Source organism: Musca autumnalis, unplaced genomic scaffold (genome assembly GCF_047663935.1).
Source record: "Musca autumnalis isolate F117 unplaced genomic scaffold, ASM4766393v1 scaffold_2, whole genome shotgun sequence".
In the NCBI taxonomy this organism is placed as follows: Eukaryota; Metazoa; Arthropoda; class Insecta; order Diptera; family Muscidae; genus Musca; species Musca autumnalis.
In genome coordinates, this window is record NW_027411755.1 from 106615806 (window position 1) to 106632938 (window position 17133).

The 17133-nt window shown below is 36.5% G+C and overlaps 1 protein-coding gene across 1 annotated transcript; it reads left to right on the forward strand.

Annotated features, from left to right (window-relative positions):
* The first annotated feature begins 2098 nt into the window (after nucleotides 1-2098).
* On the forward strand, nucleotides 2099-8610 carry LOC141393003 (uncharacterized). Its single transcript, XM_073965958.1, has 3 exons — nucleotides 2099-2212; nucleotides 5740-6000; nucleotides 7018-8610. Exons 1-3 carry the CDS (start codon nucleotides 2176-2178, stop codon nucleotides 7074-7076), a joined length of 357 nt encoding a protein of 118 aa, XP_073822059.1. The 5' UTR covers nucleotides 2099-2175; the 3' UTR covers nucleotides 7077-8610.
* Nucleotides 8611-17133: the final 8523 nt, after the last annotated feature.

Here is a 17133-nt window from a genome sequence, read left to right on the forward strand (position 1 = left end):
GTTCCTAATATATACTCGCTTGGACCCCACAAACTCCCTTATATCACCATACCACCTTTTTAGCCGTTAACCCCCTGTATCAAAGTAAGACTACTCCATTATGAGTCTTATTAAACTATAACATTATAATTTTTTATTGATTTTTTTAAAATAAACACTAACATAAAAATACGAACATCAACATTAATCGAACATTCAATACAAAAGAAACTGAATAAAAAGAATCATTTATGTACATTAAATCGTCTCTGATATTATTATTTGATTCCGTTATCAGGATCATCAAGGGAGTTAGCGATCGGGTTTTTAGGTCCAAGTTCTGACCAATTTATCTAAAGAAATATCCCTAACAAATCCTACCTGATCGAGCTCAATAAGATAGTTATGTGGGAATGTTAACCTGTTTCAATATGAAGTATTTACTATCCCTTTCACTTTTTTCCTCGTTAATCCCTTACTATATTAATAATATAAAAATTAAGAAAAATGTCAAATGTATGATATAAAAAAATTTAAATTAAATAAAAAAAATATATATATAAAATGAAAAATAACTAATTTAGATAATATGTCAAAACACGTATATACGACAATAGAATAATTATACTAATATTACAAAAAGAACTTAAATAAGGAAATCATCAAATTTTCATTAGCGCCTGAAAGTCCGCTTCACTTACGTGAGCTTTGGGGAATATAATAGTTTCTTGCTGTTATAAAAACAGACTGCCATGGGATCCAAATATCCCAATGAACAGATTCTAGCAGTTGCAGTAATTCACAAGATGTCTCGGCTAGGTTCTAGTGCCGGCTGCAATCACACAGCAGCTGATTTTCAGTTCAACGTTTTTCTACATACAGGGTGTTATGTAACTCTATCAATTTTTTTCTTGTCAGCGTAACACGGCGTAGCGGAACACGGCGTAGCGTAACCTTAACGCTTTTATAAATTTTGATGATTTTTGGGCTTACACCTGGCCTACGCGTGACAACTTTCTATTGCTATTATGGCCAAAATCCTACCTTTGATTATATGTGTTGTTGTCCTTTATTCTGTTCATCCAGAACGCAATTTTTTTGTCTGTGTAGGACTCGCAGCTATGGCTATTGGTCTGCTAGCCGCGCACGTTTAGGTAGATTTTAGGTTTTTGGCTATCTAAAAAATGCAAAAACAAACCACATAGTGAACTCATCATTCTCACAATTTGACTTTTGCACACTCACTTCACTGTTTGTGTATTTCTATTTTATCGATATGTGGCTTTGTATCCAATCAAAGGATTTTAAAATCCAAAGGTCTTTATATGTAAGCTCAGTTTTCAAAAACTTTAAAGTTCTTTTCCTTTTTTTTTTTTTTTGCTTATACTTTCACACGTTTATGTGTGCAGTACACTTGCTCACTTATACTTCTGCTCATTTGCCTTGGCATATCACCTTTTTATAGGTGCTAATTCCCATAGCATAAACTTCCAATTTCTTATTTTGTATTAGTGCGATTTAACGTTTTTTCTCATTTGAACAAACTCATATTTGTATTTTGTAACATACGACATATTTGCCACTCTCCCATACGCCATCATTCAGGGATGGTACTATGATCATTCAGACGTACCCTGTCCCCAGTTAGTACGAGTGGTGAGTTTTGTCGACGAATATGACAGCTGAAAACAGAAATACAGAAAACAAAACAAACCACACGCATCTCGGGTAAGCAAATTTATTGAATTTATAAGCAGCCAATTTAGCAAGAAAACCCGATATAAACTTGATTCTGTCACGCGGCCAATTTAAGTTTTACGTGGGCACCATACGGTAACCCCTTAAGCATGATGGAATATGATATTGGTATGAGACTACGAGTTTCGCATCGACCTGCCCGCAACAAAACTCCGTATATTGCAAGCCTGCGCCGAAATATACGGTGTGCGGTGGGTCTGTTATGTTAAATTGTGGATTATCTGATTATTATCCTGAAGCTATATGGAATGATACCCAACGTGGGGAACTCCCATACCCTGAGGTTACCTCAGCCGGGCATATGATATTAGGGAAGTATCGAATGCTATTGAGTGTTATTAAGTGTGTTTACTTTTGGATAATCTATCCCAGGTACCCCCGTTGTTGATGTAATTTTTGGCCTATTACCAACACATTGGTTGTTGATTCTTTGCATGCATGACTGTGTCGGATCTCCTGAGGTACGAATTTGGTGGTAAGTTCCGATTCAGTTATCATATAGATACGCATATAGGACAAGCACAAAACAATTAGATAAATTATCACTTAAATAAATAATTAAACGGGAATAATTAGATAAATAATTAATTAAATAAATAATTGTATAATTGCTTATCCTATATTGCACTTCGTTTCATATACTATTATCACAGTCATGTTGCGGGTAATTATCACAGTTTATATCACCTTTTGAGGTCCTTGGCGTGAGCCACCCCCAATGGCCGACCTTGGAGATCCTCAAGTTCGTACATGTTGTTTCCAATAAGTTTGGCAATGCGACATTTTACGAACTTTCGAGCGAATTTCGCGTTGAAATTTTTTTGGAAGTCGCTCAGGTGGGAATTGCGACGAAATACCTCTTGGCCAGGGGCAAATTTAGTTACTCGAACTCTTTGATTGTACTTTCTTGCACTCGTTTGATATGCCTTATGCATGTTTTTTTTATTCTGTCCCTTATCAATTGTAAACGGTCACTTTTATCCAAATTAAGAATTTCATGTTCCGATAAGGACCTTAGTTTTCGTGCCAAGTTGTTATCAGTTCCCTTCGTATACATATGATAGCCGAATAAGGCGAAGAAGGGCGTTACACCTGTGGCCGAATGGATAGCCGTACGGAGGGCACACTCTATTTCGGATAAGTAGAGGTCCCAATCACGATGATCGTTTTCCATATAGGCTCTGATGGCTGCCAGAACGGATTGGTTAACCCGTTCTGAGGCGTTAGATTGGGGTGAGTACGGGGCCGTTTTCATATGTTTAATTTTATATACCTTCATCAATTCTTGGAATATGCTTAGAAACAAACTGTGCCCCATTATCACTATGGATAATCTCTGGTACTCCGAACTTTCTAAAGATTTCTTCTACTAGAAACTTTATCACATTGCTGGCTGTTGCTTCTTTCATCGACTTGAGGAAGACAAATTTAGAGAAGTGGTAGACCACCACGAAAATATAGGCGTTTCCACTCTTCGACCGCGGATATTTACCTAAAAAGTCTATATACAACTTTTGGAACGGCCGATCAGTCTTTACCTCATTGCCAATGGTCGTTTGCGTATTGTAGTTCACAGTCTTTGTCTCTTTACATGTGACACAATTGCTGACGTTTTGCCGCACCTGTGAAGTCATATTTGGCCAGTAGAGAATCATATTTGGCCAGTAGAGAATGGCCAGGGAGAATCACGAGCATTTCGAATTAGCTCGTGGGTCAAAGACTCGGGTACCCACAGTCGCCACTCGTATTCGCTAAATATTTCCTGACTATCATTGGACATCAGACGTTTATATATCATCCCATCTTTAACTTTTAAATCTGGGAGGCTGTCTTTGTTATGCTCGATTGTTTTCTTCAGATCTTCATAGTCCTCAGATTTAAACTCATTGGCATCTGCGTCGATAATCGCATTCATGTCGATTTCCTCGATTGTCGGGAGCCTCGATAAGGTATCGGCTACCACGTTATCTTTTCCCTTTCGATGCTCTATATCAAAACGGTAATGTTGCAATTGCAACGACCACCGGGCGAGACGTCCACTTAAGTCTTTCAAACTCATGAGCCACTGTAAGCTAGCATGGTCTGTTATGACAGTAAAGTCCATAAGTTCCACATATGGTCGGAACTTTTTTACTGCCATAACGGCCGTCAAACACTCTTTTTCAGTTACACTATAATTCTTTTGGCTCGAGTTCAACTTTTGAGAGTAGAAAGCTATTGGATTCTCGTCCCCGTGGTCGCTCAATTGAAACAACACCGCGCCAATACCATATTCAGAGGCATCGCACTGAATATAGAACCTTTTTCTGAAATCCGCGTGCCGTAATACGGGCGCCGTGGTTAAGGCGTTTTTAAGGCTCTCGAAAGCCGCAATGGCTTCGGGGGTCATGTGAAACTTTTTGCTCTTTTTCAGAGTGTCCGTCAGTGGTGCGGATATCGTTGCGAAGTCCCGGATAAATCGACGGTACCACCCGGCTGTGCCCAAGAAACTTCTCACTTCCCTCGGGTTCCTGGGTACCGCGATCTTCTTTATTGCGTCTACTTTCGCAGAGTCGGTTTTTAGCATCCCTCCACCGATGACAAACCCCAGATATTTTAACTCCTGAAAACAAAATTGTGACTTTTTGAGGCCGATCGTCAAATTTGCGTTTTTTAGGCACTGTGCAACTTCTTTCAGCAGTTGCAAATGGTGATCGAAGTCACTCGAAATGACCAATAAGTCATCGAGATAGACGAATACATTTTCTTTTAGTTTACTGGGGACGACCTTGTCCATTAGGCGACACAGTCTCTGTGCAGCGTTGCATAGCCCGAAGGGCATAACGCCAAACTGGTACAAAGGTCGTCCAGGCACAGTAAAGGCTGCATATTTCTTACTCTCTTCGTCTAACTCGATCTGCCAAAACGCAAATTTGAGATCGACGCTACTGATATAGAAAGTCTCGTCTATACGACTGAGTATTCTATCAATATTTTGGAGAGGATATGCATCCTTCTCCGTTAGCTTATTAAGTTTTCGCGCGTCAAGACAGAATCTGTTTTTCCCGGGCTTCCTCACCACAGTGGTTCCGTTACTCCACGGGCTTTCACTTTGCTCAATTACATTTAATTGCAGCATTTTGTCTACTTCTTCAAAAGTTATCTGTTGAACAGCAGGTGACATGGGGTAGTGCCTGTCTTTAACCGGCACAGCCCCCTCAATCATCTTGATTGTATGCTTCTCTAAATGGGTCTGACCCAAACCTTTTTCCTCAAAAGTGTCAAATTCTCGTATGACTTCATTTAGTCTTTTCTGTTGATCTTCAGATAGCTCATGGGGCTTTAATTTGTGTTGTTCGCCCGAGTTTTTCACTTCTTCCATTACTTTATCCATATTTATTTCGTCCACACCTAATATTTCCGGGGCTAGTTCAAACCTCCGCCAAAAATCGATACCCAAATACAATCGTTGTTCTAAATCAGGACATAAATATAGTGCCATTGACTTCACTTGGTCTTGATATTGTATATCACATTCAGTCTTTCCTATAATTCGGATATATCTTCCGCTAGCGGTGGTAATGTGGTTGTGGACCGGTGTTATTTCAAAGTCTAAGTTTTCGGGTAATTCTCGGCATCCCTTACCAAGAAGGCTAATGGATGCTCCCGTGTCTAACAACCCATTTACACACCTACCATTTATCCCAATATCGGCATACATTCTTGGATCTATAGAATTGGAAACTGCACGACCTATTGTCGCGACCATTTGGCGATGTAATTTCCGTTTCTCTGTGGTTTTTTGCCGGATTTTTAGGATTCGTTTGGGTATGTAGCTATTGGTGTCTATATCGGAAAATATTTTTTATTTGACTTCTGCGTAATATCTTCCTCTTTCTATTAATGGAATATAATGTCTATTTCCCGCCCACGGTTTATTATTTGATTCGGCACTAACATTTGCTTCCGTTTGTTTTGCTCTTTCTTTTTGGTGGCATGATTTTATAATGTTCTAACTTGCAGGGTTCTCCATCGGGCGTGATTCCCCCGCAGTTTCCACGCCCATTCGGCGGTTTCCCGACTGGCAGTTGGGACATTTCGGAGTGATGGTGTTACGCTTGCCACACCGAAAGCAGAAATATGCTCTCTCTGTAGACGGGCAGTCCTTAAATACGTGTCCGGCGGTCCTGAAATTCCAGCACATAATCGTTTTGCCCTGTTGTGGATTGGTTCGTAGGGCGGATACCGATTCGAGGACCTCTGCCTGTATCTGCGGTTCCTCCGGTAAGTATTCTTCCATTATTACCTCGTTTACCTGTCTTACAGGCCGCGAATTTAATGTCATTGGCCTCGAGTCTCTTCTAGGGAAGATCTTCTCGATATCTTTGCATTCCACCCTTAACATTTCTACGGTAGATATGGCCATTGGGTACACTATATTCTTGATATTGTCCCTGACATTTGTTTTGATTATTTTGACCATATCATCATCCGTAATGGGGCGTGCCAAGCGGGACCGAAGCTGTCCCATCACATGGAAGTAAGCATCCACCGACTCATTCGACAATTGCTTTCGTTCCACCAAGTCCCTCATCGCTTCAAAGGGAGACTTAGTGTTTCTCTACTGAGTCTTCAATGCATCTTTTAGTTGTATCCATAGGGTGAATTTTCGCATTTTCTGGGCCTGCCAAAACCATTCTAGCACTGATCCAGATATCAGCAGCCGAAATTGCTCTGGCAAGCATTCTAGCCGAAATACAAACTCCTCAACCGTCAGCTTTTGTGGATTTCCATCAAAATTGATGCCAAACTTATCTACACGTATCCTTATCGGGTCATTAATGACTGATTGAGAGGCATAACTTCCAGTACTGGACGCGGTTCCTGAGGAACGGCGGTCCCTAACATGTGCAGGTGGAAATACTTCCGGCTCTGTGTGGGAAATTTCCCCATTAGCATTTTTGTTCCCAAAGCTAACTGCTTTCGGAGGTACACTATTAGTCCCTGCAGTCAAGCTTTGTACCGTCTTCACTAACAATTCCAGAGTTGTCTTCATTTCTCGGACTTCAGTACTAACTATTCCTTTGATTTTCTCTTCTATATCCCTGTCTGAGAGCTGATTTCTCGCTGGACCAGGGGTAGAGAACCTTTCTGCTCCACTCTCAGCTCCTGTTTGAGCAGTCGGCGCTAGGTTAGGCGTACCTTTTTGACCTGGACGTCGAATGATCGTTTCCGATAAATCTCTTATTTGCCCATTTACACTCATTTCGGAATCTAATTCAGTCATCTTTTTCTTTTTAGAATCAATTCGGTGCTGTCCGGTAGCTGTATCGAAATTTGATGGCCAATTCCGCTTGTAAGCTGATCTAGTTGTCATTCCCTGCGTCAACTGTAACCCTGACGAATACTACCACTTATCGAAGAAGGTTATGCTAAAAGTCGTTTACTATTTGTATGTGAATTCAGCTCGTGAGAATCAAGATCGCTATGAGTATTGTTAAATATGCTTGAAGCACTAAATTGATATACGCACCAACTCTGTTAAGTTCTTACTTTTTATAAAACACACCAATTTTTAGTTGGTATGAATATCACTAGTATATCGATCTGTATATGATAATAGAAACTGCTTATTGTCGGTATAATTTTAAATAAATATTTTCTAATATTTTCACTTCAAAGGGTAACGATTTATATATGTACATATATCTATACGGGGGAACGGCTGTATTTTCAAAGGCAGGTATTGACTTGGGAGAAAAGATGATATAAAACATCTAATGGATTAGTACTTTTCTAAAGAACCAAAAAAAAAAAACGTAAAAAAACTTATTGATCCTGTCATAACCCATCATTGAATCATATCACGTATATTTCTCTTTCTTACTTTACTCAGAGAAGAGTATTTTTATCCTCAAAGGATGTTCTAGACGAAAAACATATATATGAGAAATTTTGATGATGATTATGGTACCATGGCATAAACTTTTGCATTTTCTTTTCATAAGTCAAGACCTTTTGGCTTACGGAACCTGATACTCTGGCTTACGGATAGCCTTGTTTCCGTAACGGATATCATCTCTCCTCTATTCATAATCCTACACTCAAAATAACTGTCTTATCTAACAACTACACAAAACACAGAACACAGGTCTATTACAAGCATTCATAGTTACGACAAACAACTAGAGGTTGCACTTTGACCCATCATAATTCTTAATTCTAACTTTACTATTATACCTAGTTCTACTATTGCACATTTATACAGTATCTTGGACAAAGATCTGGTTGCAATACTAGGTAGATATAATTAGTATTGGTGTAGAACTTTGGGGCTATTTATTCTAAAACTGGCTATCGTTAAGTGCTTCGGTGTTATGCACTACCGATTTTCTAACCCTAGTATCACAGTTTAATTCGGATCTAGGTTCACTTTTTGATTTGGGCGCCATTTCTGTTATGACCAGGTACAATCGCTTATTTGGGTCTTCGGGTAGGTCTTCGGACTCAGGGGGTTCTCAACCCACCCATAACAAGCCTCGAGTCTAACACTAAAAACAAGACAGGAACATACTAACATATTACTACACTGATTATAATCTGGACAACAACGGGGAACATCCTTTGGGACTCGAGGTCCTGATGTACAGACCCCCAACTCGCCCACCCAGCCATGGTCCAAAGGTTCCTAATATATACTCGCTTGGACCCCACAAACTCCCTTATATCACCATACCACCTTTTCAGCCGTTAACCCCCTGTATCAAAGTAAGACTACTCCATTATGAGTCTTATTAAACTATAACATTATAATTTTTTATTGATTTTTTTAAAATAAACACTAACATAAAAATACGAACATCAACATTAATCGAACATTCAATACAAAAGAAACTGAATAAAAAGAATCATTTATGAACATTAAATCGTCTCTGATATTATTATTTGATTCCGTTATCAGGATCATCAAGGGAGTTAGCGATCGGGTTTTTAGGTCCAAGTTCTGACCAATTTATCTAAAGAAATATCCCTAACAAGTCCTACCTGATCGAGCTCAATAAGATAGTTATGTGGGAATGTTAACCTGTTTCAATATGAAGTATTTACTATCCCTTTCACTTTTTTTCTCGTTAATCCCTTACAATATTAATAATATAAAAATTAAGAAAAATGTCAAATGTATGATATAAAAAAATTTAAATTAAATCAAAAAAAATATATATATAAAATGAAAAATAACTAATTTACATAATATGTCAAAACACGTATATACGACAATAGAATAATTATACTAATATTACAAAAAGAACTTAAATAAGGAAATCATCAAATTTTCATTAGCGCCTTAAAGTCCGCTTCACTTATGTACGTGAGCTTTGGGGAATATAATAGTTTCTTGCTGTTATAAAAACAGACTGGCATACATAAGATCCACAGACCGACAAACACATGGGATCCAAATATCCCAATGAACAGATTCTAGCAGTTGCAGTAATTCACAAGATGTCTCGGCTAGGTTCTAGTGCCGGCTGCAATCACACAGCAGCTGATTTTTAGTTCAACGTTTTTCTACACACAGGGTGTTATGTAACTCTATCAATTTTTTTCTTGTCAGCGTAACACGGCGTAGCGTAACCTTAACGCTTTTATAAATTTTGATGATTTTTGGGCTTACACCTGGCCTACGCGTGACAACTTTCTATTGCTATTATGGCCAAAATCCTACCTTTGATTATATGTGTTGTTGTCCTTTATTCTGTTCATCCAGAACGCAAATTTTTGTCTGTGTAGGACTCGCAGCTATGGCTATTGGACTGCTAGCCGCGCACGTTTAGGTAGATTTTAGGTTTTTCGCTATCTAAAAAATGCAAAAACAAACCACATAGTGAACTTATCATTCTCACAATTTGACTTTTGCACACTCACTTCACTGTTTGTGTATTTCTATTTTATCAATATGTGGCTTTGTATACAATCAAAGGATTTTAAAATCCAAAGGTCTTTATATGTAAGCTCAGTTTTCAAAAACTTTAAAGTTCTTTTCCTTTTTTTTTTTTTTTGCTTATACTTTCACACGTTTATGTGTGCAGTACACGTGCTCACTTATACTTCTGCTCATTTGCCTTGGCATATCACCTTTTTATAGGTGCTAATTCCCATAGCATAAACCTTCCAATTTCTTATTTTGTATTAGTGCGATTTAACGTTTTTTTCTCATTTGAACAAACTCATATTTGTATTACGGTCATTTTGTAACATACGACATATTTGCCACTTTCCCATACGCCGTCATTCAGGGATGGTACTATGATCATTCAGACGTACCCTGTCCCCAATTAGTACGAGTGGTGAGTTTTGTCGACGAATATGACAGCTGAAATCTGACAGCTGAAAACAGAAATACAGAAAACAAAACAAACCACACGCATCTCGGGCAAGCAAATTTATTGAATTTATAAGCAGAAAACAAAAAACCGCCACTAAATCCAATCAAAAAAACTAGCCCTCTGCGCCTGGCTATTCATCGATTTAATTTTTGTATGGAAATTTTGGTGATACCAGCATTAGTGAGCGAGAGAAAAAATGCATACAAATACCCATGAGTGTCTCATTGTTTGTGGGCAGCCAAAGACCATTCACAATAGGTTCATTTGGGGTATGTAAACAAATCATAAACAACCCAGCAAAAAGTTTGCATCCGCGGATACAGTTAAATCACTAGAACAATTGCCGCTGGAGTACATCTTTTCCTATGAATTCACCTATGAATTTTACAAGAGAGCGCGAAGCTAGGATGCACTCCATTTTGCTTCCACGGCACAAAGCTAGGATGCACTCCATTTTCGATCCAAATCACAGTCTTTGATGTAGTGTTTTGGATTGAATTTAAATGCAGTCTAAAGATGTTATAAAATGCAAGCCATTGCAAATATCCCAAAATAAATAAAATACATTGCTTATTCGTGTAAAACAAGAATATTAACTTTATTACATTAACACAAATTATAAAAACTCTCCATTAAATTTGATCGTAACAAGTTTACTTCCTCTACTCTGATTTTTATGACATCTAAATTGATATTGCTTCATCATCCAAATGGTTTTTCATTTTTCCTCCTACTTCAGTTTAGATTTCCAAAAAACTCCAACTCCACTTCAAAAATAATTTGCGTCTCGTGAATTACAGCAATGTTCATAACTTTAGTTTGTATTTCTTTATTTTTTATAAAACAAACTCTTAGAATTTTAACACTCTTTCTTGTGTTCAGAAAAAAGACTGCGACTGTAGGGATCAAAAAATTGGGATCTTTAAGCGAGTGCTTCCAAAATGTATCGAGCGCAGTGTATATTCATAACTCCGCGTGGACTGCATCGAAAGATGTATTGAAATCATAACTCTGCATTGCACTACTTCCAAATTTTTTTGCTGGGAAAAGGAAAAAACAAGAAGTTTATATTTTTGTTTTGTTTTATTTAATAGACATGAAGATCCCAAGGGATCGTTTGCTGGCCCTATTTGCGAATTGGAACCAATTTAGAAAACCAAGAAAACTCTATATAAACTTGATTCTGTCACGCGGCCAATTTAAGTTTTACGTGCGCACCATACGGTAACCCCTTAAGCATGATGGAATATGATATTGGTATGAGACTACGAGTTTCGCATCGACCTGCCCGCAACAACGATTGATTCTGTTTCTACCTTTATGCTATGTTTACATTAACGAAATCCACTCGATTTCATCTGTCAAATCCATAGGTTAAACGTCAAAGGAAATCCAATGGATTTCAGATGAGATTTCATTTGACGTTTGAGCTATGGAATTGACAGATGAAATCGAGTGGATTTCGTTAAACTTAGCATTAGAGTTGTACAATCTAGTTCATTTGAAAGATCTAGTTCAATAGTTCAGCTCTTTTAACTGAACTAGTTCAGTAATCTAGTTCATAGTTCAATATCCAGTTCATGGCACAATAATACAGGTACATACAACGTAGAGCTGAGCATCGATATTCCCAACATTAGATATTTTCGATATAATATTTTAAAATATTGATTGCTATCGATATTATCGGTAATTTGTCACCACTATTATTTTTGGAATAAAAATTGCCTTTGTACACATTTTACACTAGTACTTTACAGAAACATGAAGCAACAAAAAACAGTTGCTTTTATTTAATAAAAAGACATAAAAAAATACAATTTACTTTTCCGAAAAACCGAAATGCCGCGAAATTTCTATTTATTTCAAGGAATTTTGGGTTAGAAATATTTAATACGATAATATCGATGGACAAAACTATCTATCGATATTGAATTTTTAAAAAATAATCGATATTATCGATATTGGCATCGATTTTTTGCCAGCTCTAGTACAACGGCAAAAACAGCTGATCTTCATACCAGTTGTCAAAATGCATTATTGTGAATAAAATCGCATACAAAATGTAAACAAGCAATTCACAGTAATGTATAATTGTGAGCAAATTTGACGTTTTGCATGATTTGATGTAACACCTTCTTATTCCACCATGATCCAGTTCAATCATTTGGATCAGCATCGTTCGCTTACTGAAAACGCATACATACACCAAATACACAAACAATAAAATAATGCGCTTTAACTGCTCCAGAAGAAAAATATTACATTTAGATATTTTTATTCCATTCATAACCCTACATTCACAAATGCCAGTATTGGCAAGACAATAGCAAAAATACAAACCTTTTTCACAAATACATTTATAAATTTTTAAATATGTATAGAGAAAATTATGAATGTATTGGTGAAAATGGTTTGTAACTTTGCTATTGTCTTGCCAATACTGTCTGTGTGTAAACGCCTAGTAAAGAAAAAATAAGTGGGAGTAATTAATTTGGTTTACATATGCGGCTACGAGAGGTTTTAGGTGTTTCAGTTGAATTCATCAGCCACACTTATTCTTGAGCTCGAGTCGTCATAAAATTGGGGAAGGGTTCTTTGTTTCAATAAAAAGAACTAAGAGAACTGATGAGTCCAAGTGGCGTTGGACGAAACTAGTCTTCTCTGCCATCCCCTAAAGTAATCAATTTTAACTACATCCCACTTTAAACTTGTTGTTTTTAAATTTGAAACAACAAATATGAGATTAATGCTTAGTTTACATTCGGCGTCTTTTCGTGATTTCGAAGGCGTTTCATGATTTCGCGCGGAATCAAGCAAAATTTATCACGATTTTGCATACAAAAATGAAATCATCTCATTTCGTGATTTCAGCGAAATCAACATCGAAATCACAGTACACATGATATACAACCCTGTTTTCGCCTAAAAAAGTACCAAAAGTTGCAACACTTTTCACGTATCACAAGAAACAAGGTAGATGGTCAATTGCTGCAACAAAAAAATTTAGTATGTCCCTGTTTATACAGGGAAAGTTAATGGGAAAGAAAATTGAGTTTATGGGCGAGGGAGTAGAGAGGAATAAGAGGGGGTACACACACCTCTGTACTGGCAAATTCTGTTTTGTTTCGTTTTTCTTCGTATACAACCTGAAGTTGGCTGCAGATTTGTTTTTACATTTTCTTTCATTTTATTTTCTCTGTCGAGAAACAAACAACAGCGGAGACAATTGAAAAAAAAAACCATTTGGAGGAAAAACTATTTTTTTAAACAAAAACAATTCGAAATAAGTGGAAATATCAACATTAAAATGCTATTCAAGGTTTCCTTTAATAATTAATTGTTTTTCACACACGTCCATTTTTACTTTTCATTACAATTTTGCCTTGGCTTTGTTTTTGAACGGCGCAATGAGAAAATGAGTGTGAAGAAGAATAAGAAAAAATATAAAATTGACACAAACATGATTTCCGTGTCTAAACAACAAGGAAATTTTAAAGGAAATTGAGAAGAAAAATTTTCTTTCCAGTTTGAATGTCTAAACACGGTCTATCAAAATTTGTAAACAATGTGAAAAAAAAAAATATTAAAATACTTTGTTACAATCATGGCACAATTACCAAGGGAGTGGCATCGTAAAATTTTGAATATGTTATGTCAAAACTTTCTTTATGTTATAAAGGGATTTGACTTTTCATATTCGATCAGCTGGTGTGATACCACTACCTGCTAGTTCTGCCATGATTACAATGCTATTTTTCATTGTGTTCCTGTACTGAGCGAATTGTCAAAAATTGCTTCCCCATACAAATTTCTAAAAAATACGGGAACGGAAAAATGACGGAGATTGCAAAAACTCCAGCATAAATGATAGTGTCAGCTATCATATTAGATGCCAATGAACATGCTTGCTGCTAGTTTCTACTAGGCCAAAATTGTATAGCAGAAAACAGGAGGAGAGGTTGTTACTCGGCGCTATTTTTGTTTAAAGACAAGTGCAAGTCTTGCTAGATTTCGGAGTACGTGAACGCATTTTTAGCACTAAACGGAAAAAAAACTACTGCAAGTACTAATATTGTACAGGTTATGAGCATAACTTTTATCTATCAAAATTTATTATTATGATGATAAAATAATTTTTTTATTTTTACGTTTGTTAGTACTATACACAATTAATACGATATTAATTTTACCATAATTTTCCAAAAAAGGTTTTAAAGTTCTATATTGTCGTATATTTTTAATGATTAATTCAATTTACAACAACTTGTTTTGTAAATTCATGTTAGATCAGCTGCACATATGCATCTACCTTGATCATTGTGACATGCTTGAAATCAACAAAAAATAAGTGTAAACACCGGGGTGTATTTCAGGATTTCGTGAAATCCAGTGGATTTTGGAGCGCAAGTGTAAACTTGGCATAATGCTTGGTTTACATTCGGCGTCGTTTCGTGATTTCGCGCGGAATCAAGCAAAATTTATCATGATTTCGCATACAAAAATGAAATCATCTCATTTCGTGATTTCAGCGAAATCAACATCGAAATCACAGTACTCATGATATACAACCCTGTTTTTGCCTAAAAAAGTACCAAACGTTGCAACACTTTTCACGTATCACAATACACAAGGTAGATGGTTAATTGCTGCAACAAAAAATTTTAGTATCAAAATGTGTAAACAAACTAAAAAAAATATTAAATTAATTTGTTACAAGGATATGTTACATTGTGTTCCCGTACTTTTCTAATGGTAATGTTAGAAAAATGAGCGAATTTTCAAAAATTTCTTTCCCATACAAATTTCCTAAAAAATACGGGAATGAAAAAATGACGGAAATTGCAAAAACTCCAGCAGAAATTGTTACATTCACGCTTGTGCGGCACTGTGGTGGAGGGTCCAACTAACTCAGGGGAGCTGCTCTCAAGGCCTAAGCCTAAGGGAATGCACAATAAAAGGGATTGAACACAAAGACATACACAAAAACAAACAACAAACACAAAATACCCCGTGACAAAGGTACTTGATGACATTTGCACCCACACATAGCCCGCCCAACCTTGACCCTTCAATGCCTCGTTATCATATCTTTCAGAAAGGCCCCGTTTCCCACACACACCTACTTCACAATTTACCTTTTGTTACCCCTCTTTATAAAACAATTTAGCACATCATATTCTTTTACATTCAAACACAGGAAATATTTATTATAAAGACTTTCATACTTAAATCTAACAAACAAATATTAATTTGAAAAACTAACACCAATTATACAACTTCCTCTTTCTTTTGAGTCAATACTCAGATCACCTTCCTTACGTTTATATTGGTTACTTTTTAGGCCAACCAGGGCCGACAAATATTACTCCTAGACCTGCCTAAAAGAGCTCTGTTAGCGGTTTCTTGGGACTTATTCAAATGTTGACTCCCATAAAAAAACTCAATTAAATATCTCTCGAATAAACGCTAAAAAAGGGCAATCCTACACTCACTTTTAAAACTTGGCGTTAACTTACCTCACAATTAAATAGTCTTTTTGCAATTTTAATATCTTGACAACATTTAGGACAACACAACTTAACCTAGTTTTTGTTAGTTTTCAATATTATATTTTTTTTTTTAGCATTTTTAGTTGTACTTAGCAAAATTTTCTCATAGTTGATTTCTTTTCTCTTTTACAGGTGCATGGCCGTTGCTTTTGGGTGCATTACTCGCAAATTCAAAAGAAACATCATTCGTTTGACACTCATCAATATATATTGGCATGGTCATCAATTCAATCAGTCAAGCGTTTAGTGAAATGATATCTTCCGCTCTTCGATTAAAATTTTTGCAACGTTTTTTCTCATCAATAAGTAAATGCTGACCCCCTCCTTGATAACCGCTGAGGAGGTCAGTGAACGTCTGGCTTTTACAGTTTGGCGTACACTTCAAATAAAATAAAACACAAAATGCAACTATAGAATTACAGACGCTACACAATTTGCCATTAAGATATTCATATTAATAACGCCCACAACATAAATAAAAAGTCGACTTCAATGTCTTCAAACAAAGCGAAATTATTGTTGTTTCAATGGGTTTTGGTTGGTTTTTTTTTTTAGTTTATTGATATCAACGGTTACTTATATCACCTTTACGGTTTATATTACCGCACCACTTTGTAAAAGAAGCTTTCTTTGTCGAATTCTGCGCTTTTATATGGAGGAAAACGACGCTGAATTTCCCTCTTTTTCCTTGTTTTCCCATTTTCTTACATTTATTGGCCTTTGTTGGTCATTTTCAACTACAAAGCCCTATATGAGGCCGGGTTGTATTTCTTAGGTTGCGTTACTTGTTCACTAACCTATGAATGATTGCTACTGGCAACACTATTTTCTCAATCACCAGTGCTACCACCAAACTGTATCCGGTTTATTTCTTTATTGTCGGCTGGTGCATTCAGGTTGTAAATGCTGCCGTCCAAAAAGTTAAAATACATTAAAAAATATAAATTTCTATAGAGGCCCGCAACAAAATGTCACAATCAACGTATCAGCTGTCTTATTTAGATGCAACTGAACATGCTGCTAGTTTCTACTAGGCCAAAATTGTATAGCAGAAAACAGGAGAAGAGGGTGTTATTCGGCGCTATTTTTGTTTAAAGAGAAGTGGAAGTCTTGCTAGATTTCGGAGTCCGGGAACGCATTTTAGCACTAAACGGGAAAACTACAGCAAGTAGTAATATTTTGCAGGTTCTGAACACAGCTTTTATCTGTTTCAGGACTGAAAGAATGTACTAATTTTTACTACTTTTTTTCTTCAGCATAAAGGAAAAATTGTTATCGTAGTAAAAAATTGTAAATTCTTGCAGGCTCTGGAACAGAGCAATAATGTCTCAACGATAAAATCATTTTTTTATTTTTTCATTTGTTAGTACTATAAACAATTAATACGATATACAGATAATTTTACGATAATTTTCGAAATGAAGTTGTAAAGTTCTATATTGTATATTTTTGATGACGAATTAAATTTACAACAACTT